This window comes from Leucoraja erinacea, chromosome 27, assembly GCF_028641065.1.
Source record: "Leucoraja erinacea ecotype New England chromosome 27, Leri_hhj_1, whole genome shotgun sequence".
NCBI lineage: Eukaryota > Metazoa > Chordata > Chondrichthyes > Rajiformes > Rajidae > Leucoraja > Leucoraja erinaceus.
In genome coordinates, this window is record NC_073403.1 from 3950611 (window position 1) to 3975350 (window position 24740).

General features: G+C 48.9%; 1 protein-coding gene across 8 annotated transcripts in view; it reads left to right on the forward strand.

The window, feature by feature from the left end:
* srcin1a (SRC kinase signaling inhibitor 1a) overlaps positions 1-24740 on the forward strand; it is a 322417-nt gene that overhangs the window by 268067 nt on the left and 29610 nt on the right. For 6 of the 8 annotated variants that reach the window (XM_055656823.1, XM_055656821.1, XM_055656827.1 and 3 more), the window contains 8 exons: positions 4746-4941; positions 5741-5939; positions 8521-8614; positions 10382-11307; positions 15907-15999; positions 17232-17272; positions 19352-19506; positions 20834-21009. In XM_055656823.1, the coding sequence (XP_055512798.1) occupies positions 4746-4941; positions 5741-5939; positions 8521-8614; positions 10382-11307; positions 15907-15999; positions 17232-17272; positions 19352-19506; positions 20834-21009 (1880 nt within the window). The remainder of the gene's footprint in view (positions 1-4745; positions 4942-5740; positions 5940-8520; positions 8615-10381; positions 11308-15906; positions 16000-17231; positions 17273-19351; positions 19507-20833; positions 21010-24740) is intronic. The other 2 variants (XM_055656824.1, XM_055656825.1) reach the window with 1 other exon arrangement.

Here is a 24740-nt window from a genome sequence, read left to right on the forward strand (position 1 = left end):
CAAGGATGCCCTTCCTCAAATTAGGAGACCAAAACTGTACACAATACTCCAGATGTGGTCTTACCAGAGCCCTATACAACTGCAGAAGAACCTATACTGAAATCCTCTTGTTATGAAGGCCAACATTCCATTAGCTTTCTTCACTGCCTGCTGTACCTGCACGCCAACTTTCAGTGACCGGTGTTGTTTGTTCGCCAACAGTGACCGGTGTACAAGGACGCCCAGGTCTCGCTGCACCTCCCCCTTACCTAACCCCTAACCCCATTGAGATAATAATCTGCCCCCTTGTTTTTGCCGCCAAAGTGGATAACCTCACATTTATCTATATTATACTGCATCTGCCACGCATCTGCCCACTCACTCAACCTGTCCAGGTCACCCTGCAACCTCCTAACATCCTCTTCACAGCTCACACTGCCACCCAGCTTTGTGTCATCCGCAAACTTGCTAGTGTTGCTCCTAATTCCCTCTTCCAAGTCATTAATATATATGGTAAACAGTTGCGGCCCCAACACCGAGCCTTGCGGCACTCCACTCGCCACTGCCTGCCATTCTGAAAAGGACCCGTTCACTCCTACTCTTTGCTTCCGGTCTGCCAACCAATTTTCTATCCATGTCAACACCCTACCCCCAATACCATGTGCTCTAATTTTAGTCACCAGTCTCCCGTGTGGGACCTTATCAAAGGCTTTCTGAAAGTCTAGATACACTACATCCACTGGCACCCCTTCATCCATTTTACTTGTCACATCCTCAAAAAATTCCAGAAGATTAGTCAAGCATGATTTCCCTTTCATAAATCCATGTTGACTTGGACTAATCCTTTTACAGCTATCCAAATGCCCCATTATTACCTCTTTAAGAATTGACTCCAGCATCTTTCCCACCACCGAAGTCAGGCTAACTGGTCTGTAATTCCCCGTTTCCTCTCTCGCTCCTTTCTTGAAAAGTGGGATAACATTAGCTACCCTCCAATCCACAGGAAGTGATCCTGAATCTATTGAGCATTGGAAAATGATCACCAATACGTCCACTATTTCTAGAGCCACCTCCCTGAGGACCCTGGGATGCAGATGGTCTGAACCTGGTGACTGTGCGGGGTAGGTTTCGGCCCCATTTCACAGGCTTTTATGGACCGGTCCCACTAAGGCAATTTTTTTTTTGGGGGCGACTACAGGCGACTGCCACAAAACTTTCAACGTGTTGGAAATCTTTCGGCGAGAATTTTGCGAGAATTTTTGCATCGATGGTTGACGTAGGGGCTGTCGTAAGTTGTCGCCAAGTGTCGTGGTGAATTCCATTCAAACTAGTCCCTGGCAGTCGCCTGAAGAGTGGAATAAGTGGGACAGTCCCTTAACGCAGAGATATATGGGGGGACACTCTGGTGCAAGGCTGAAGTAGCTCTGTGCTGCCGGAGGCGACGTTGGTTAATGCAGGAGATGCTCAATTAAAATTGAATCTGAATGTGGTGAGGAGATGCTCCCTGGACCTAAGGTGGAGATTAGATTTGATGGAAATTGATGAGGAGTTCGGAGAGGGTCAACAAAAGTCACCAGTTCCCCACTGGCAAATGGGTCGAGGATGGATTTAAAATTCTGGGCTAAGGATGCAAGTGGCGCATTGATAAAATAAACGTTTTTGATTCAGAGACATTTTTAATGGTTCATTTGTGCTTCTATTGTCACGAACAAACGTATAGTGGACTACAGTCCAGTAGTGTGTTCCCATACATTCAGCATTCACAAAGACTCCTCACAACCTTGTAATAGTCTGTTCGAACACCTAACTTCCGGCAGACGTTACAAGGCCTTCTACGCCCGCACCGCCAGATTCAGGAACAGCTTCATCCCCAGAGCTATCGCTGCTCTGAACCGACCCTGCTGAGTGCCCCCCCATACCCATGAACTGTCCCCCTCGGATGGCCACATCGCACATCGACCCCGCACAGACTTTATACTGTTTTACTGTTCTTTTTTATAAATCATGTTTCTCTGGGTATCTAAATTTTAGTTATTTAAGTTATGACATTGGATGGAAGCTGCGTACCAAACCTATGTGCAATGACAATAAAAGATATTATTATTATTATTATTATTATTATTATTGGTCTCCTAATCTGAGAAAAGACATTCTTGCCATAGAGGGAGTACAGAGAAGGTTCACCAGACTGATTCCTGGGATGTCAGGACTTTCATATGAAGAAAGACTGGATAGACTCGGCTTGTACGCGCTAGAATTTAGAAGATTGGGGGGGATCTTATAGAAACTTACAAAATTCTTAAGGGGTTGGACAGGCTAGATGCAGGAACATTGTTCCCGATGTTGGGGAAGTCCAGAACAAGGGGTCACAGTTTAAGGATAAAGGGGAAATCTTTTAGGACTGAGATGAGAAAAACATTTTTCACACAGAGAGTGGTGAATCTGTGGAACTCTCTGCCACAGAAGGTAGTTGAGGCCACAGTTCATTGGCTATATTTAAGAGGGAGTTAGATGTGGCCCTTGTGGCTAAAGGGATCAGGTGGTATGGAGAGAAGGCAGGGATGGGATACTGAGTTGGATGATCAGCCATGATCATATTGAATGGCGGTGCAGGCTCGAAGGGCTGAATGGCCTACTCCTGCACCTATTTTCTATGTTTCTATGAGAGGGGGATCCAAGGTGAGGCGGGATTGGAAGTAAGGGGATGAGGAAAGCGTGCCGGAGTGTGGGATGTGATGGATGCGTAGAGACAGGGATGCAAAGCTGGGAAGCAGTGAGTTCGATCGGCAGTGACAGGCAGGTTAGCTGTGCGGTAAATGCGATTATGCAGGACTGAACCGCCACGGTGCTCAGTGGAGACTGAGTTATATAAAATCCAAGCAGTGATGACAGAGCACGCTGGGGGCAGGCAGGTTTATCAGCCGGAAACGACATCCTAGCGTGACCTAAAATACCAAAAAATAAGTTGCATTCAAAAAGCGGAAGTGTTAAAGATCTGTGATTGCACCATGAATTATCAGTAACCTGCACCAGCGCTGTGTGGAAAGATCTTTCATAAAGGTGAAAGGAACTGCAGGTGCTGGTTTACAAAACAACACACAAAGTGCTGGAGTAACGGCAGGTCAGGCAGCATCTGTGAAGAATGTGGATGGAGGACATTTCGGGTCGGGACCTTTCTTCAATGTGAAGTAGGGACCCGACCCAAAACGTCACCTATCCGCGCCCAACACTGGCAACAGAAGCAGACCTACAAACTCATATTGCAATCGCTCCAAACTCTTAAATCTCCATTCATCCTTACACTGTAAATGGATCGATTGTAACCATGTATTGTCTTGGACAGCACACATCTCGGTACACGTGACAATAAACTAAACTAAACCAGAGATGCTGCCTGGGTGAGCAACACCGGATATTGGAGGAACAGCACCTCATATTCCGCCTGGGCAGCTTGCATCCTGATGGCATGAATGTCTCCTCCCCTTCCTTAACCCTCGAGCTGTCTCCTCCCATCCCCCCGCCCTCGGGCTCCTCCTCCTCCCCTTTTTCCCTCCTTCTTCCCTCCCATCCCCCATCAGTCTGAAGAAGGGTTTCGGCCCGAAACGTCGCCTATTTTCTTCGCTCCATAGATGCTGCTGCACCCGCTGCGTTTCTCCAGCATTTTTGTGTGCCTTCGATCTTCCAGCATCTGCAGTTCCTTCTTGAACAACATGCTGCCTGACCCACTGAGTTACTCCAGCACTTTGTATCTTCATCCATATCTCGCCCCATTCGATTCCTTCCTGTGCCACAAGTACCAAGGCCTTGCTGCTTGGAATATCTTTTCTCCATTTACGCACTGCAGACGTGAATGATTAATTCATCGTATTTTTTAATTCTCTAGTTGGGACCTTGTGTTCATTGGCTCAAGATGAAGGGATGTGAGGTTTGCATGAGTCAGCGTTGTGGGGAGCTTTGATCTGATGGGCATCAGAGGTTTCAGAAGGTTGTTCACCGCCTCCATCTCAGGATGCAGTCCAGTGGTGGATGTGAAAGTTGATTTGCCAGCAATGCTCATATCTCACAAGTTACAAGATGACTAATAGCAAGTTATTAAGGGCAGCACGGTGCCATTAACATCTATGGCAACCCGTGGATGGAGTCGATATTTACAGTGGCGCAGCGGTAGAGTTGCTACCTTACAGCGCCAGATACCCGGGTTCGATCCTGACTACGGGCGCTGTCTATTTGGAGTTTGTACGTTCTCCCGGTGACGGCGTGGGTTTTCTCCGGGTGCTCGAGTTTCCTCCCACACTCCAAATACGTTAGCAGCGTTTAAGAGACATTTACATAGACACGTCGTGTACAGGGAGGAAATGGAGGGATGCAGATTGGGGCAGCGCTGTGGCGCAGCGCTAGAGTCGGTACGGAGTTTGTACGCTCTCCCCGTGACCTGCGTGGGTTTTCTCCAGGTGTTTCGGTTTCCCCCCACACTCCAAAGACGTACAGGTTTGAAAGGATTAATTGGCTTCGGTAAAATGTCCCCTAGATTGTAGGGTAGCGTTAGTATGCGTGGTGATCGATGGTCGGCACGGACTCGGTGGGCTGAAGGGCCTGTATCTGCGCTGTATCTCTAAAGTCTAAAGTAAATGTGAAGATATGCAGACAGATGTGCAGATTGCAGATTGAATGTGCATCATGCTCTGCACAGACATGATGGGGCCGAAGGGCCTGTTCCTGTGTTGTACCGTGCGATGTTCTGATCTCCCTCTCTCTGCCACACACAGACCCGGAGTCCGCGCCATTCCCAGAGCCAGCAGTCGGGATTGGCGGACCAGGCGGCCAAGCTACCATATGCATCGGCAGAGTCGTTGGAAACCATGTCGGAGGCACAAGTCCCAATGGGTTTCACCCGATCGAACCGCTTCCGGCAGAGCCTGCCTCTGTCCAGATCCACCAGCCAGGCCAAGCTTCGTTCACCAGGTAGGCCCCACCACCGCATGCGGTCGAAAGCCCCGCCACTTCTCGTGCCAACCTTCCTCACAGGGCAAGAGCCGTTGGAACCGACAACAAGGGGCAGCACAATGGCGCAGTGGTAGAGTTGCTGCCTTACAGCACCAGAGACCCGACTATGGATGCTGCCCGCCGCACTGAGTTTGCACATTCACCCCATTGTTGCCGTAGAGGGAGTACCCACCGCAGTATACAAAAATGATAAATATTCTTAAAATATTCCGAAATACCAAATATACTAAATATTAAATGACTGCACTACAATCCTGGTCCAGGATGCAGTCGACACCCCCCCCCCCCCCCCCCCCCCCCCCACACCTCCTCCCGTCGAACCTCCCCCTCACCCCCCCCCCCCCCCCCCGCGCACCTACCCCCCATACCATTCCCCACCCATCCCCCGCACCTGCCCCCAGCCAGTGGTCCCGGACATTCCCTGTGGACACCTCTTCGAGGGACTCCCTGGCGCGGACATTAGACCTGGAAAGGGGGCTGGCGGTCTGCTCGGGTCAAGCCCTCTTCTGCCTGGCTCCGTGACCCAGCTTGGCCAGCTTGGCCAGGCCCAGGAGCAAACAAACCAGGCCATCCCCTGCCCGACCTCCTCCCCAAAGAGGACTATGGTGGGCTGGCGTGCAAGCAGCAGCCCCTTCATGAAGCAGAAGCCTATTGCCCAGGTGTAGGGGGGGCTTGTGATTACACCAGCACACTTGTGATCATGTCTTGTGTGTGTGTGTGTGTGTGTGTGTTGTGTGTGTGTGTCTCTCTCTGACAGGGGTGCTGTTCCTCCAGTTTGGTGATGAGACACGGCGGGTACACATCACCCACGAGATCGGCAGCATGGACACCCTGCACGCGCTGATCGTCCACATGTTCCCGCAGAAGCTCACCATGGGCATGCTGAAGTCGCCAAACACAGCCATCCTCATCAAAGACGAGACGAGGAACATCTTTTACGAGCTGGAGGACGTGAGGTAGGGGGGAGCGATGCTGATCAAACAGTCAACGATCCCACCCTGTTACTGTGTGGTGCGTTCTCTCCTGAGGTCTAGCGAGCGTTTGTCTCCAACCTACAGATGCCATGATGCTGTCAACAATGGGGTGCAGCTTGGTGCCTTCACCATGGCTGTTCCTTCATTATTGCTTTAGGTTAATTGTCACATGTACCGAGGTACAAGGAAAAGCCTTTTTGTTGCGTGCTATCCAGTCAGTGGAATGGATTGCAACAACCGCCTGCAACCGAAGCTCAGAAGGGATAGAACCTTTTCTGTTGCTGCTCCGGCACTCTGGAACACCTTGCCGTTGCACATCAGACAGGCCCCCTCACTGTCCATCTTCAAATCCACCCTAAAAACTCATTATTATTCTCTGGTTTTCGACACTGGCTGAGACATTGCTCCTGTTTTTAGTGCTTTTAATGTCTTTTAATTTTTACTGTTTTATAGTCCTTTGTTTTACGGTTCTTAATGGTTTGTAATAACTTCTTGTCCATGAGTTCTCATGTACAGCACTTTGTGGCAACTGCAGTTGTTTAAAGTGCTTTATAAAGTTATTGTTATTATCATTTATATAGCAGCCTTAAGTTAGTCAAACATGCAAAGGCACTTGTGTTCAAGAAGGAACTGCAGATGCTGGAAAATTGAAGGTACACAAAAAAGCTGGAGAAACTCAGCGGGTGCAGCAGCATCTATGGAGCGAAGGAAATAAGCAACGTTTCAGGCCGAAACCCTGAAGGAAATAGGCAACGTTTCGGGACGAAACCCGCAAGGGGTTTCGGCCCGAAACGTTGCCTATTTCCTTCGCTCCATAGATGCTGCTGCACCCGCTGAGTTTCTCCAGCATTTCTGTGTACATGCAAAGGCACTTTACCGGATGATGGTTCAATAGGATTTGACGTCACACTGTCAGACAGTCACGCCACTGGTGACCAAAACCTTGGTCAAGGAAGCAAATAAACTGTAAGAGAGTGTGGAAAAACAGAGAGATTTAAAGAACAGCAGAAGACCAGTTTATACCAAAGATAGACACATATTGCTGGAGTAACAGCGGGTCAGGCAGCATCTCTGGAGAAGAAGCATTTTCTAGCTGAGCTACTCCAGCACTTTGTGTCGATCAATCTAGTAGAACTTGCTGCTGTAAGACTTCAGTGACTGAGGTGCAATCCTGACCTCTGGTGGAGTTTGCATTTTCTCACTGAGATTGTATGGGCATGCTCTCATTCCCTCCACATCGCAAATACGCACAGGTTGGCAGGTTAATTAGTGTCAATTAAATTGTGTACATTTTGTCCAATCTGAGGATTGACAATATTGACATAGAGGGCTCGTGTCACCAGATTGATTCCTGGGCTGTCGTATAATATGAGCCAGAAGTAGACTTGGTTTATACTCTTTGAGAATCCTTGAGAGGGGATCTTATAGAAACTTACAAAATTCTTAAGGGGTTGGACAGGCTAGATGCAGGAAGATTGCTCCCGAATGGGGAAGTCCAGGACAGGGGGCACAGCTTAAGGATATGGGGAAATCCTTTTAAAACCGAGATGAGAAGAAACACAGAGAGTGGTGAATCTCTGGAACGCTTGCCCAGAGGGTAGTCACACTGTTATTGGCAGAGGGAAGATGTGGCCCTTGTTAAATCAGAGGGTATGAAGAGAATCGGTCAGGATACTGAGTTGGGTCAGCCGTGAATATTGAATGGCGGTGCAGGCTCGAAGGGGAGCTCTCCTTCTATATTTCTATGTTTCTAATTGTAACTTGTTAATGAATTGACAATTGACATTTGCTCGTGTAAATTGTTCCCTCGTATAATAGGTGGCAGAGTCAGAGTGGAGTTGATGGGAATAGGAGATAGAATGAGTTGTGTGTGGCAATAATTAGTTTGATGGTCAGCTTGGACTTGGGCCAAAGTCCTGTTTCCATGTTCTTTGACTCCTTGACTCTATTGAGCTCCAAGTAGATTGTAACGATGGAACATTGGGATCTGGGAGACATTACCGAGCATGTGATCAGAACTGATAATCACAACAGCGGCTTAGCATGGAATGGGTCTTGGAGAAGGAGAAAGGAAGGCAGGGTTCTGTAGTTCCATTGGGAGTTCCACTGGTATTTGCAGTAAACTGAGCCTTCCATTAAATTAATGTATTAATCGAGCAGGCGTTGGTCGTGAATGTGACCACTGTGGAGGAGGCTTTTCGGCCCTTCGAGCTAGCACCACCATTCATTGTGATCATGGCTGATCGTCCCCTATCAATAACCCCTTCTCCCCATATCCCTTGACTCCACTAGCCCTAGGGTGGTGCAACAAGGGGGATTGTTGGTCAGCACAGACCCAGTGGGCCAACGGGCGCGCTTCCACACTGTGCCTCTAAACTTCGCCAAACATATGAACCGCAGGGTTCCTCGTAACCCGAGGCTTAGTTGTTCTGCCAAGATTGGAAGATCGCAAGGCCAGAATCTGGAGTCGACAAATAAAATGATTGTGTGGTTTTCCCACCTGGATTCATGCGATCCCTCCAGATCCACAATCTTTCATTTGCTGTTTTCTTTTCTCTTGCAGGGACATCCAAGATCGAAGTATCATAAAAATCTTCAGGAAAGACCCCATCTATGCACCATATCCAGTCTCCCACATCGCCAATGGAGATCTACGGGTACGACTCAAAGAAATCCTCGCAGCGTCTCCCTTGCTAGGCAGCCCCCTCGTGTAAGACAGAAAGGGCCACTCGCTCCATCAATCTTATGGGGCTGTCCCACTTACGTGATTTTTTTTCGGCGACTTGCCGGCACCCGTCACAGTCGCAGCAGGTCGTCGAAAATTTTCAACATGTTGAAAATCCAACGGCCACCAAGAAAAGGTACGCCTCTTTGGGCGACCACTCACCACCAAAAAGGTGTCACCCCCCGCGTGTCGTCCCAGTGTACTCAACCTCTCCCTGTAACTCAGCGGGACAGGCAGCATCTCTGGAGAGAAGGAATGGATGACATTTCATGTCGAGACGGTTCTTCAGACCGACGTCAAGGGACAGGGAGATACATAGATAAGCAAGTGCAAGGTGTGAAAATAGGACAAAGGGAATGGAGATCAAGGAAAATGTAGAATAGATCATTGTTAGCTGGGAGAAGGTAACAACAAAGTAAACAGAGATAAAATGTAGTTGGAGACAATAAGACTGGTGGGAGGACTTGGAAGGGACAGGGATGGAGAGAGAGGGAAAGCAAGGGTTAGATGAAGTTAGAGATGTCAATGTTCATACCGCTGGGGTGCAAGCTGCCCAAGCAAAATAGAAACATTGAAAATAGGTGCAGGAGTAGGCCATTCGGCCCTTCAAGCCAAGCACCGCCACTCAATATGATCATGGCTGATCATCTAAAATCAGTACCCATTTCCTGCTTTTTTCCCCATATCCCTTGATTCCTTTAGCCCCGAGAGCTAAATCTAAGCCAGGAAGCGAGCGGGCAAGATCATCTCTGACCCCTCTCACCCTGGCCACAAACTCTTTGAATCACTTCCCTCTGGAAGGCGACTCCGGGCTGTCAAAGCTGCCACAGCCAGACATAAAAAACAGTTTTTATCCACGAGTAGTTGCTCTACTCAACAGTCAAAAATCCGTATCCTCCCTTTGATCTGGTATTTTGTTGGTTCACGTGCTTGATCAATGGTGTTTTATCGTTAATGTATTATTATTAATGAACGGAACAATGGCGTAGTGGTTGAGTTGCTGCCTTACATCGCCAGGGACCCGGGATCGATCCTGAAAACGGGTGCTGTCTGGGTTTTGTCCGGGTGTCCCAATTTCCTCCCACATTCCAAAGATGTGCAGGTGAATTGGCTTCTGTAAATTGTCCCTATTGTGTAGGATAGTTAGAAACATAGAAAATAGGTGGAGTCATTCGTAATTGTCACTGTATGTCATGTTGTTACTTGTGGGCGGAGCACCAAGGCAAATTCCTTGTATGTGAATACTTGGCCAATAAACTTAATTGCTTAACTCAAACTCTCTCATGGAATACGAGGTGCTGTTCCTGCAGTTTACCCTGGGCCTCACTCTGACGGCGGAGGAGGCTGAGGATGAGGTGCTTGTCCTCCAGTTGACCATGTAGCTGCTGCGTGTCCTCCAGTTGACCATGTAGCTGCTGCTTGTCCTCCAGTTGACCATGTAGCTGCTGCGTGTCCTCCAGTTGACCATGTAGCTGCTGCTTGTCCAGTTGACCATGTAGCTGCTGCTTGTCCTCCAGTTGACCATGTAGCTGCTGCTTGTCCTCCAGTTGACCATGTAGCTGCTGCTTGTCCTCCAGTTGACCATGTAGCTGCTGCTTGTCCTCCAGTTGACCATGTGGCTGCTGCTTGTCCTCCAGTTGACCATGTAGCTGCTGCGTTGACGCCTTGCCTGTGTTCTGTGTGTCCCTTCCTTGCACAGAGAGAGATGGTCTACACGTCGAGAGAGTCCTCGCCCACCCGCCGGCTGAGCAGCGTGGCGTCGGGCTCGCCCCACCACCTGGTGTCGGCCTCCCCCGCGGGGTTGGGCCTGCAGCAGCAGCAGCAGCAACAGCAGCAGTCGTCGTCCTCCTGCTCCTCCTCCTCCTCGCCCTCCCGCTCCCGCATGTCGTACAGCGGCGGGCGCCCGCCGTCCTACACGGGCAGCCCGGTGCACCACGCCGAGCGGCTGGCCGGGGGGATGCCGCCGTCCGTCTCGCAGCCCGTCTCGCCCAGCCCCAGCGCCAGCGCCATCTTGGAGCGTCGCGACGTGAAGCCGGACGAGGACATGAGCAACAAGAACGTGGTGCTGATGAAACACGAGAGCCTGTACGCCGACCCTTACAGCATGGTGCACGACGGCCGCCTCAGCATCGCCTCCACGCAGTCGCTGGCCGGGCTGCAAGACCCCTTCTCCTCCTACCCCGGCAGCGGCCTTTACCGCCGCGGCTCCATCCGCTCCCTCAGTACTTACTCCGCCGCCGGGCTGCAGGGGGATCTAGAAGATTCCTTCTACAAACCCAACCCGCCGCTCTACGGCGACGGTTATGGCGCCGGCCCCGCCTACAGGATGGGCCCGTCTTCGCCTCAGAAGATCCCCGATGGCCGCATGGTGGACGTCCAGCAAGGCCAGAGCCCGCACAGTCCGTACTCCGCAGCGTCCAGCCGCTCGCCGCCCGTGCGGCAGTCCTTCAGGAAGGATCCCGCGCCGGTGGCCGTGGCCGCTGAGGGCCCGGCGGCGGCGACAGCAGCAACGGGGAAAGCGCGGGCAAACATGGCCCCCGAGGCAGGAACGGAGAGGCCTGGGCCCGGCGAGAGGCCAGTGTCCGGCTACAGCTCCCCGCTGCCGCCCAACGACCCCGAGACAAGGTAAACGCCCGCACTCAAAGCAATGTTACAAAATTTTGAGATTTTAAAAATCAAGTCTGCAATTTATCCCATCAGATAAAGCATAATAATAAGTTTAATTTGACACCAAATTCACTTTCATATCTCAGGTATTAAAAAAGTTATGGCCATTTTCATACTCGGAAATTAGCATCTTGTTCCCTATTGATTTTCAATGGACATTACAAAAAAGCTGTGATCTTGGATAATCAAACGCCCATTTCTTAAGGAAAGATTAACATTTTTAAATAGCCTAAGTGTCCAAAGATTATTCACAAATAATTCACAATATAACATGATTTTTATATCTAATTTACATTAATTTATAGGCCAAATGGAAGGAATTTAGTGTTCAATTGCTGTAAATAAATGCCCATTTAAATCGGCTTTCTAGTGGGTTCATGTGGAACGCGCTGGTTTAGAATGTTGACATCGCGCTGGATTAGTGCCCTCAAATGCCGAGAAAAATACTGCGGGATATAAAAAGCCCAAAATGAACTATTCGTTATAGATAACTTGATATTCAGGGTTATATATATGCCCCATTTAATGTAAAAATAAGGTACATACCTTTAATTGTTTGCTTTATAAAACCCTGGGGCTGCGAGAGGTTGCGAAATCAGAGAGTAATTGTAAAACTATTATAACTATATTATCGAGGCCTATAAAACTAATAATACCTTTTGCGACCGGGTCTTGCAGCGATTTTTCGTTAATGATTTACTAGGCTGAACATGTGCGATTAGTACAGCCTAGTAAAAATCGCGTTTTAAACCCGCCCCCTCCAAACAGCGCCAAAATCGCGGACATGGCTTTGGGCAGATTCCCAATGACGATTCAGGTAGGTTTTGTAACATACCTAACTCAAACATAGAAACATCGACAATAATAATAATAATAATGTTTATTTATATAGCACTTTTCAACAAAACCAGTATTTGAACCAAAGTGCTTTACAGAGATTGATTAAATTAATTGAACAGATCAAATGTCAATAAATCCATACAAAACAAAAAAGAGAAAAAGAAAAAAAGACACAGAACAGTACACTATAGAAATCAACATGAAACGTCCCCCCACAGCAGAATTCACTGTGAGGGAAGGCACTAAAAATATCCAGTTCTCCCCCTCATAGTCCACCCGAGGTCGGGGTCTATATAGTGGTCTCCTCAGCCAACTCGATGTTATAGGCGCAGGAGTAGGCCATTCAATATAATCTTGGCTGATCATCCAACTCAGTATCCCATCCCTGCCTTCTCTCCATACCCCCTGATCCCTTTAGCCACAAGGACCACATCTAACTCCCTCTTAAATATAGCCAATAAACTGTGGCCTCGACTACCTTCTGTGGCAGAGAGTTCCAGAGATTCACCACTCTCTGTGTGAAAAAAGTTCTTCTCATCTCGGTTTTAAAGGATTTCCCCCTTATCCTTAAGCTGTGGCCCCTTGTCCTGGACTTCCCCAACATCGGGAACAATCTTCCTGCATCGAGCCTGTCCAACCCCTTAAGAATTTTGTAAGTTTCTATAAGATCCCCTCTCAATCTCCTAAATTCTAGAGAGTATAAACCAAGTCTATCCAGTCTTTTTTCATAAGACAGTCCTGACATCCCAGGAATCAGTCTGGTGAACCTTCTCTGCACTCCCTCTATGGCAATAGAAACATCGACAATAGGCTCAGAAGTAGGCCATTCGGCCCTTCGAGCCCGCACTGCCATTCAATATAATCTTGGCTGATCATCCAACTCAGTATCCTGTATCTGCCTTCTCTCCATACCCCCTGATCCCTTTAGCCACAAGGGCCACATCTAACTCCCTCTTAAATATAGCCAATGAACTGTGGCCTCAACTACCTTCTGTGAGCACAATTAGGCCAATTGGTAAATTTGGATCCAACATTGGTTTGGTCAGAGAAAGGAGAGGATAGTGGCATTTACCTGAGGCTATTCGGCCCATCAACTCAATTCTGCCATTCATTTATGGCCGATCTATTGTTTCCCTCTCAACCCCATTCCCCTGCCTTCTCCCCATAACCCCTGACACCCGCACTAATCAAGAATCTGTCAATCTCCACCTTTGGATTCAATTAATTCCACAGATCCACCACACTCTGGCTGAAGAAATTCCTCCTCTTCTTTCTAAAAGTGTGTCCTTTTATTCTGAGTCCCAGACTCTCCCACTTGTGGAAACATCCTCTCCACATCCACTCTATTCAGGCCTTTCACACGATTGTGGTACAGGTATGATGGTCAGAGGTTGAGGGCATTGAAGTTCAGTTTCACCACAAAATGCTGGAGTAACTCAGCGGGTCAGGCAGCATCTCCGGAGAGATCTACACGAAACATCGCCCATCCCTTCTCTCCAGAGATGCTGCCTGTCCCGCTGAGTCACTCCAGCATTTTGTGTCTACCTTCGATTTAAACCAGCATCCGCAGTTCTTTCCGATACTTTGGATCAGTTTCCAAGCCTGCTCCTTCAATAGCCAGAAGGTCAAGACCAAAGATCCTACAGCGAGCAAGATAGTCCACTCGATGGAAAAGACGTAGTACGATCATGGGCAGATTCATGGCCCCATTTCCGTAACCGGCTTCCGTCTCCGCACCAAAGATCCCGTAGGATACTAGTGCGGAGACGGAAGCCGGTTACGGAAACATCCTCGTAAAAATAAAAGTTATTTGGTAAAAATCTTCTCCTCATTTTCAGAATTTTAATTTATTAACACAAACTGTTCCCCCGCAACGTTGATTACACTGCGAGTCGGGTCGGGTCTGGTTACGGAAATGGATGAAAAAAAGGCCCACGTTCCGCTCCGTTGCGTACTACACGTCAGCCCATTGCATTTAGCAGGAGTGGTCTATCTTGCTCCGCTATAGGATTTTTGGTCTTGACCTTCTGGCTATTGAAGGAGCAGGCTTGGAAAATGATCCATGGAATAAGACCAGCAGGTGACCTGGTGAGCCTAGTCCGTGCAACCTTGCAGCTGCCTACATTGCCGGCATTACTTCCAGCAGTGAAAGGCGCATCTTATGGGGGCGCAATCACAAGGTTGAGCTGTGAAGCATGATCCAGACCACATGCAGCTTCCGATTAGTCTCGCCGCACGACGAGGCCTAGAGCGTTAGTTTCAGCAGAGTGAGCGCAGCAGCAGGCAGCAGCAATTTATCTCATTGATCCCCAGTGACAGGGTCGACCTGAAGCAGCCCCTCGCACAGCGCTCTGCATGCCTGCATTCTCAGTGTTTAAAGACCCTTCAGTGCTTGCCAATGGGAACATGCTTCAAACCACACAACCTGTCAGCCACACAGTGGCCCAGCGATATAGCCTGGGATAATGCTTGTGTAGATAGGACGGCACGGCAGACCTGCACATCGCCGGAGACCCGGATTCGATCCTGACCTCAGGCGCTGTCCGTGTGGAGTTTGCACGTTCTCCCTGTGACCACGTCGGTTTCCTGCGGATGCTCCGACTCCTTCCAACATCCCAAAGACTTGCGGCTTTGTAGGTTATTTGGCCCTCTGTGAATTGCCTCTAGTGTGTAGGGAGTGGATGAGAAAGTAGGATAGAGTGATACAGCATGGAAACAGGCCCTTCAGCCCAACTTGCCCACACTAGCCCACATGTCCCAGCTACACTAGTCCCACCTGCCCGTGTTGGGATAACACAACTAGTGTGAATAGGTGGAAAGGAACTGCAGATGCCAGTTTAGACCAATAAATAGCCATAAAGTGTCGGAGTAACTCAGCGGATCAGGCAGCGTCTCTGGAGGAAATGGACGGGTGACATTTCGGATCGGGGCCAGTCTGATGAAGGGTCCTGACCCGAAACGTCACCCATCCTTTTTTGCCCAGCGATGCTTCCTGAACGGTTGAGTTACTCCAGCACCTTGTGTCTTAACTTTAGTGTGAATCCAAAGAAACATAGAAAATAGGTGCAGGAGTAGGCCATTCGGCCCTTCGAGCCTGCACCGCCATTCAATATGATCATGGCTGATCATCCAACTCAGTATCCCATCCCTGCCTTCTCTCCATACCCCCTGATCCTTTTAGCCACAAGGGCCACATCTAACTCCCTCTTAAATATAGCCAATGAACTGGCCTCAACTACCTTCTGTGGCAGATAATTCCACAGATTCACACTCTCTGTGTAAAAAATGTAATTCTCATCTCGGTCCTAAAGGACTTCCCTCTTATCCTTAAACTGTGACCCCTTGCTCTGGACTTCCCCAACATCGGGAACAATCTTCCTGCATCTAGCCTGTCCAACCCCTTAAGACTTTTGTAAGTTTCTATAAGATCCCCCCTCAATCTTCTAAATTCTAGCGAGTACAAGCCGAGTCTATCCAGTCTTTCTTCATATGAAAGTCCTGACATCCCAGGGATCAGTCTGGTGAACCTTCTCTTGGATGATCGATTGACTGTACCCACGCTGTATCTCCAAACTAAAGTGAACTAAATGCAAGACAATGATTTTGCAGAAGTTGGACTCACCAAACCATCTCCATCCTGCGTTAGGTTGGTTCACGCTGCATTGAGCTTGCTGCAATGTATGACAGTATCTTGGTGCCTTTGCTTCTTATGAACAGGGAACGAATGGAAGCGATGGAAAAGCAGATAGCTAGTTTGACGGGACTTGTACAAAATGCACTCTTGCGTGGGAATGAAGGAGAATCCAGCAGGTAGTGTACTGATCGTTTTGCTTTCCGGCCACAATCCTGGTACCTGGTTTCCTATTGGCCAAAACAACAGTAAACTTCACCCCATTCTAGAAACTAATGCATCCTAAAATGATCTCCAGCTCAAAGACATTATCTCTCTCTCTGCTGCTTCCACAAGTCCTCCTTATCTCTCAAACCCCTTCTGATTCAACATCAAAACACAAAGTGCTGGAGGAACTTGGTGGGTCAGGCAGCATCTGTGTCAAAGAAACATAGAAATTAGGTGCAGGAGTAGAGGCCATTCGGCCCTTCGAGCCTGCACCGCCATTCAATATGATCATGGCTGATCATCCAACTCAGTATCCTGTACCTGCCTTCTCTCCATACCCCCTGATCCCTTTAGCCACAAGGGCCACATCTAACTCCCTCTAGCCAATGAACTGTGGCCTCAACTACCTTCTGTGGCAGAAAATTCCAGAGATTCACCACTCTCTGTGTGAAAAATGTTTTTCTCATCTCAGTCCTAAACGATTTCCCCCTTATCCTTAAATGTCGGGTAGGGACAGGTGACTGCATTCTGAAGAAGGGTCCCGACCCGAAATGTCGCCTGCCCATTCCCTCCACAGATGCTGCCTGATCTGCTGAGTTCCTCCTCCAACTGGTATTTTCCTTCAGTGTCCAGCATCCGGAGTTCCGTGTGTCCCCACCTCTATATCGTTGTCTAATTCCATAACTTTCCGAGGCCCACATAATCAGGATGCATGACAGCATGGGTCGGGAACAGCTCCGTCCAAGGCAGCAAGGAACTGCAGAGAATTGTGGACGTAGCCCAGACCATCACACAAACCAACCTCCCTTCCATTGACTCCCATCTATACGTCACGCTGCCTCGGCAAGGCCAGCAGCACCATCAAGGACCAGTCTCACCCCGGCCACTCCCTCTTCTCCCCTCTCTCATCAGGCAAAAGGTACAGGTGTGAAAACGCACACCTCCAGATCCAGGGACAGTTTCTACCCAGCTGTAACCAGGCAACTGAACCATTCTACCACCAACTAGTCCTGGCCTACCATGTACCTCATTGGAGACCCTCGCACTATCTTTAATGGGATTTAGCTAGACTTAATCTTGTACTAAACGTTATTCCCTTTATCCTGTGTCGGGTTGACTGTAATCATGTATCGTTTATCTGCTGACTGCAAAAGTCACCTGTAGGTTTTGCTTATTTCAATTCTAATTTTCATTTTTCCCCCAGCGATAAATCTGAATCAGTAAATGACAGTTCGGGCACTGGAAGTGAGTAGATTTCATTATTTTTCCCATTTTCACATCAGTAATCTCATCCTCATCCTCGTGAGGGGAAGGTTGTGCCTTTATCTTTACTCAATACTGAGCCGTTTCACTCAAGCCCTAAGACGGGTCTCGGCCCGAAACGTCACCTATTCCTTTTTCTCCTTGGTTTAAAGTGAAGATAGACACAAAAAGCTGGAGTCAGGCAGGCTGCCTGACTCCAGCTTTTTGTGTCTATCTTCACTTTAAACCAAAGTTCCTTCCCACACGGTTTAGATTCTAACTTTAACTAAGGGCCAAGAAGTATCGAGTAGAAGCAGTCTGTTGATTGTTGGGTGACCTCATTGTTCACAGGGACTTCTCTGAAACCGTTCCATTAATGTATCCCTCTTAGATACTCTGGGTGACAGGGCACTCCATCCCATCTATTGCCCCAATGCTCTCAGCTGTATCACCTAGCTGCTGCCCCGATATTCAATAGACAATAGGTGCAGGAGTAGGCCATTCGGCCCTTCGAGCCAGCACCGCCATTTAATGTGATCATGGTTGATCATCCCCAATCAGTACCCCGTCCTGCCTTCTCCCCATATCCCCTCACTCCGCTATCTTTAAGAGCCCTATCTAGCTCTCTCTTGAAACTATCCAGAGAACCGGCCTCCACTGCCCTCTGAGGCAAAGCATTCTACAGACTCACCATTCTCTGTGAGAAAAAGTGTTTCCTCATCTCCGTTCTAACATAGAAACATAGAAAATAGGTGCAGGAGTAGGCCATTCGGCCCTTCGAGCCTGCACCGCCATTCAATATGATCATGGCTGATCATCCAACTCAGTATCCTGTACCTGCACATGTTCTAAATGGCTTACTCATTATTCTTAAACTGTGTGGCCCCTGGTTCTGGACTCCCCCAACATCGGGAACATGTTTCCTGCCTCCAGCGTGTCCAAACCCTTAAAAATCTTATATGTTTCAATAAGATCCCCTCTCATCCTACTAAGTTCCAGAGTATACAAGCCCAGCCGATCCATTCTCTCAGCATATGACAGTCCCGCCATCCCGAGAATTCCTCAGTCCCATATCACCCGGTGACGAAATAATATCCCCAGCCTTGCCTACTATGCTTCACCAAACCTCCCTGGACTCTCTTTCTCCCCTTCCCTTCCCCCCCCCCCCCCCCCCCCCCCACTCCCCCACCCCTCTCCCTGGGTTACTGGGTAATTCAGTAAGTTTGTAAGGGATAGTAGCAGAATTAGGCCATTCGGTCCATCAAGTCTACTCCACCATTCAATCGTGGCTGATCTATCTCCCCCTCTCAACCCCATCCTCCTGCCTTATCTCCATAACCCCTGACACCCTGACTCATAAAATATCTAGCAATATCTAGCAAACAACTTGCCCTCCACCTTCTGTGGCAGTGAATTCCACAGTTTCACCACCCCACTGCCTAAAGAAATTCCTCCTCATCTCCTTTCTAAAGGTATGTCCTTTTATAAGTGATAGGAGCAGAATTAGGCCATTCGGCCCATCAAGTCTACTCCACCATTATTCATTCATGGCTGATCTATCTTTCCCTTTTAGCTCCATTTTCCTGCCTTCTCCCCGTAACCCCTGACACCCGTCCTAATCAGGAATCTATCTATCTCTGCCTTAAAATGATCCATTCTCTTGGCCTCCAGAGCCTTCTGTGGCAATGAATTCCACAGATTCACCACCCTCTGACTAAAGTAAGTGCTTCCACTGCACCAATTGGTAAATTGCATCCAAAATTGACTTGTTCCAGAAAGCAGAGTAGTGGCTTTCTTCTCCCCATATCCTATGACACCATTGCTAATTCATCTCCATTTTGCTTGCAAACACCCCGTGACAGCCTCCAGAAGCCGTGTGTGGCAATGAATTCCACCGATTCACCACCCTCTGACTAACGGCAGCCTCCACCGCTAGTATTGAGGTGCCCTGGTGTGTCATGTGCGTTGTTGAGATTGCCCTGTGATCCTGCTCTCCTCGCGGTGCCTGGCTGTGCTCCCGTCTCATTGTCTCCCTCTCTCCCCTCTGCCTCCCCACCCCCTCCCTCTCTCCACGGCGGCCAGCTCTCAGCCCGTCGGTACGCACGGCTGCTGCCAACACCGTCACCGTCAGCCACCCCACCGCCATCACCCGGCTCCAGATGCAGCTCCACCTGCACGACCTCCAGCAGAACGCCAGCGACCTCAGGACGCAACTCCTGCAGCTGCGGAAACTCCAGGTACGCGGCCCGCCTTCGCTCCGTGCAGTTTCGTTTAGAGATACAGCGTGGAAACGCGCACTCCGGTCCACGCCGACCAGCGATCCCCGCACATTAACACTATCCTATACAAGGGACAATTTGTTAAAATTATTGTATTTTAACATTGTGTTTTTTTTTTACCTGCTTTTAACTATTTATACTGTTCCATCAGGGACTGGATTGTTTTTTAGTGTTATTATGTGTGAAGTGTTTTAAATTTCATGTGCGATGCTCCGCTATTCACTGGGAAACGTCTTTTCATTTTGCACTGTAACAACTGTTGCTTGCAAGATGACAATAAAGGTTGATTGATTGATTGATTGATTGATTGATTGATTGATTTTCCCTACCAAGCCAATTCACCTACAAGCCCGCACGTCTTTGGAGTGTGGGAGGAAACCGAATTTTGTGGAGAAAACCCACGCAGGTCACGGGGAGAACGTGCCAACTCGAGCACCCGTAGTCAGGATCGAACCCGGGTCTCTATCGCTGCGCCATCGTGCCGCCCAGTGTTGAAGTGGCGCGCATGACCCTCGCATCCTCTCATCTCCTCCCCTACACCACACCCTGCTGGTCCTCCCTCCTTCGTATGTCGACACAGCTTTCTCTTCAATCAACCTTTGCTCTTCACATCTTCCAGCTTCCCCTGCAGTGGATTCCATGTTCCCACTCTCCGAGTCGGGCACCTTTCTCTGGAATTCCGAGATCCATGAATGACAGCACAGTGGTGCAGCCGTTAGAGCAACTGCCTCTCAGCATCAGAGACCCCCGAACTCGATCCTGACTGACCTCGGCTGCTGTGCATGTGGAGTTTGCACGTTCTCCCCGTGACCGCGTGGGTTTCTTCCGAGTGCTCCGGTTTCCTCCCACATCCAAAGGAACACGTGGGCTTGTAGTTTAATTTGCCCTCTGTATATTGCCCCTAGTGTGTGGATGGGAGTGGATGAGGAAGTGGGATAACTGAAATAGTGTGAGTGGGTGATCGATGGTCGGCATGGACTCGGTGGGCTGAAGGGCCTGTTTCCACGCTGTATCTTTCATTGAATGACTCTATCAACAGCTCAGAAACAGGTTCTCAGGCCAAGCTTGTCCAATCCGACCATGATGCCCCAATTAGGCGAGCCTAATTGGTTTGCACCTGTAGCCCATATCTTAGTACACCTTTCGTTAACAGTCCCAGTGTGGGATTTTCATACAAGGAATATTATTTCCCTCACACATTCCTCCTGAAACCTATTGGTACTTTGTCCGATCGGCACAGCCTACCAGTTTTGGTGTTAGTTCCTTCTCTTTTGCCAACCCCCAGCTGCAGAGCCAGGACACCTTGAAGCACATGATGAAGCGCTTGGAATCGGAGATAAGTGTCCGGGTGTCGGAAGCCCTGCGGAAACCGGAGGACCCGTTGCATCGCCAGCGCGCCCTGGTGGAGGAGGAGAGGCAAAAATACTTGAACGACGAGGAGATGATCATACAGCAACTGAAGTAAGTCTCCTCTCTCTAACTTCTACAGGTGCACAGTAGAGAGCATGCTGACCCGTTGCATCGTGGCTTGGTTCGGCAACTTGAGCGCCCTGGAGAGGAAAAGACTACAAAAAGTAATAAACACTGCCCAGTCCATCATCGGCTCTGACCTCCCTTCCATCGAGGGGATTTATCGCAGTCGCTGCTTCAAAAAGGCTGGCAGTATCATCAAAGACCCACACACCATCCTGGCCACTCACTCATTTCCCTGCTACCTTCAGGTAGAAGGTACAGGAGCCTGAAGACTGCAACAACCAGGTTCAGGAATAGCTACTTCCCCACAGCCATCAGGCTATTAAACCTGGCTAGGACAAAACTGATTATTATGAACCCATTTTCTATTATTTGCACTTTATCAGTTTATTTATCCATGTGTGTATATATTTATATTATACTATATGGACGCACTGATCTGTTTTGTAGTAAATGCCTACTATGTTCTGTGTGCTGAAGCAAAGCAAGAATTTCATTGTCCTATACAGGGACACATGACAATAAACTCACTTGAACTTGAACTTGAACTTCACCCCAAAGCCACCGACCCGAAAAGTCACCCATTCCTTCTCTCCAGAGATGCTGCCTGTCCCGCTGAGCTACTCCAGCATTTTGTGTCTACCACAAGCATCGAGGATTGGTGCCTGGATGGTAAACCATGCGGGAATAAACGGGTGATTCTCAGCTTGGAAGAAGGGTGGGTTTACAACCAGGGGGCACAGTGACCAGCGGTAGAGTTGCTGCCTTACATCGCCAGAGACCCGGGTTCCATCCTGACTACGCGTACTGTCTATACGGCGTTTGGTCAAATTGTAAATTGACCCTAGTGCTAGTGTACGTACGGGGTGATCGCTGGTCGGTCCGGACTCAGCGAATCCTGGGGAAAAGGCAGGATACTGATTGTGGATGATCAGCCATGATCACAGTGAATGGCGGTGCTGGCTCGAAGGGCTGAATGGCCTACTCCTGCACCTATTGTCTATTGTCAGCGGCCCATAGGGCCTGTTTCCATGCTGTATCTCTAAAGTCTAAATATATATCACAGATTTGCAGCAGGAACCAAGTATAGTTTAAGAATGCAGCACGGAAACAGGCCCTTCGGCCCACTGAGTCCATGCCAACCATTGGTCACCCATTCACAGTGATTGTTTCGAATCCCACTTTGGCGTCCACTCCCTACACGCTGGGGGCAACTTGGCAGAAGCCCATTAACCTACAAACCTGCACGTCTTTGGAGTGTAGGAGGATTCCCGGGATTTCAGGACCAGACTGATTCCTGGGATGTCAGGACTTTCATATGAAGAAAGACTGGATAGACTCGACTTGTACTCGCTAGAATTTAGAAGATTGAGGGGGGATCTTATAGAAACTTACAAAATTCCTAAGGGGTTGGACAGGCTAGATGCAGGAAGATTGTTCCCGATGTTGGGGAAGTCCAGGACAAGGGGTCACAGTTTAAGGATAAATGGGGAAATCTTTTAGGACCGAGATGAGAAAAATATTTTTCACACAGAGAGTGGTGAATCTGTGGAATTCTTTGCCACAGAAGGTAGTTGAGGCCACAGTTCATTGGCTATATTTAAGAGGGAGTTAGATGTGGCCCTTGTGGCTAAAGGGATCAGGGGGTATGGGGAGAAGGCAGGTACAGGATACTGAGTTGGATGATCAGCCATGATCATATTGAATGGCGGTGCAGGCTGGAAGGGCCGAATGGCCTACTCCTGCACCTATTTTATATGTTTCTATGAGACCAGAGCACCCAGAGAAAACCCACGTGGTCACACGGAGAACGTGCAAACTCTGCCATAACCATTACTATTCACTTTGATCAGCTCTGCTTTGGAAGGCAATGGTGAATGCCAGGTTACAACAAAGAACCGCAGATGCTGGTTTATACCAAAGATAGACCCAAAGTGCTGGAGTAACTCAGCGGGTCAGGTAACATTTCTGGAGGAGAAGGATAGATGGCGTTTGGAGTTGGGGTCCTTCTTCATGACCCCAAAGAGTTACAGCTAGGAAACATCGATCAACCATCGATCACCTGTTCTGTGTTGTCCCATTCTTGTATCCCACCCACTCGGGGCAATTTACAGAAGCCAGTTAACCTGCAAACCTGCACGTCTTTGCAATGTTGAAGGTAACCAGAGCACCCGGAGTAAACCCACGTGGTCACAGGGAGAACGTGCAAACTCCGTACAGACAGCACCCGTGGTCAGGATTGAACCCGAGTTCTCTGGTGCTGAGAGGCAGCAACTCTACCGCTGCTCCCACACTGCAGGTTAATCCGAAGGCTGGGACACTTGAGACAAAGTCCAGGCCCCGCTAGTCTGACAGGGTGGATATCTACTGCCCCCACCTGGCCACACCAGGAAGGTCTCTGACAGATGGGAACTTCATACCCCACCCCTCTGATCCCTCTGATCCCTTCCACCTTTGTCGAGCTTCACAATTTGCACTTCTTGCCTTTTTATCTCTGGCCTTTGTCCATTCATCTGTCTATCACCCCCATCCCCCCCATCACCTGTACCCACCCATCACCCACCAGGCTTTGTCCTGGCCCTCCTCTCTTCCAACTACCCTCCCCACAATGTCTGAAAAAGGGTCTTGAAACATCACCTGGTAGACAAAAATGCTGGAGAAACTCAGCGGGTGCAGCAGCATCTATGGAGCGATGGAAATAGGCAACGTTCCGGGCTGAAACCCTTCTTCAGACTGAGTTCCTCCAGCATTTTTGTCTACCTTCGATTTTCCAGCATCTGCAGTTCCTTCTTGAACACTTTGAAACATCACCTACCCGCGTTCAGCAGATATTCTGCCCGACCCGATGAGTTAATCCGGCACTTTGTGTCTTTTTCCGTAAGCCAGCTCCTGCAGTTCCTTTTTATTCAGCATTTCCATAGTGCCTTTTTTCTTGTGAGGACTTCCCAGAGAGTTTTCACAGTCAATGAAATGCTTGTGTAGTTCTGGAAGCTCTCTCCAGCACTCGTGTCCACAATGTCTCGGGCATTGAGAGTGAAAATATAACTCCAGATGCTGTGAATTGGAAATAAAGATGGAAAACTGCCGAAGCACTCGGCAGGTGGGAAGAATGGTCAGTACTCGCCCCAAGGGTGGAGCAGGAGCCCACCACTGTCCCTCTCGCAGTCCGCAGTTCTCTCCAGTGAGCCACAGCCAATAATACTGGAGGAACTCAGCGGGTAAGGCAGCATCTATGGAGCGAAGGAAATAGGCAACGTTTCGGGCTGAAACCCATAGGGTTTCGGCCCGAAACGTTGCCTATTTCCTATAGTGGAGATTGATCTGCAGATGCTGGAAAATCGAAGGTAGATAAAAATGCTGGAGAAACTCAGCGGGTGCAGCAGCATCTATGGAGCGAAGGAAATAGGCAACGTTTCGGGCCAAAACGTCACCTATTCCTTCTCTCCGTAGATGCTGCCTCACCCGCTGAGTTTCTCCAGCATTTCTGTCTACCTTCGATTTTTCCAGCACATGCAGTTCCTTCTTAAACACGGCCAATAATAAGTTTTTTTTGGTTGGGATCTTCCTCAATCAATCACAATCACAATAATACTTTATTCGCCAAGTATGTTTTGCAACATACAAGAAATTTCATTGGTCAGGTCAGTCATACTATTAAAAGCAACAGGTCACTCAAAAATACAGTTTAACATAAACATCCACCACAGAGACCCCTACAC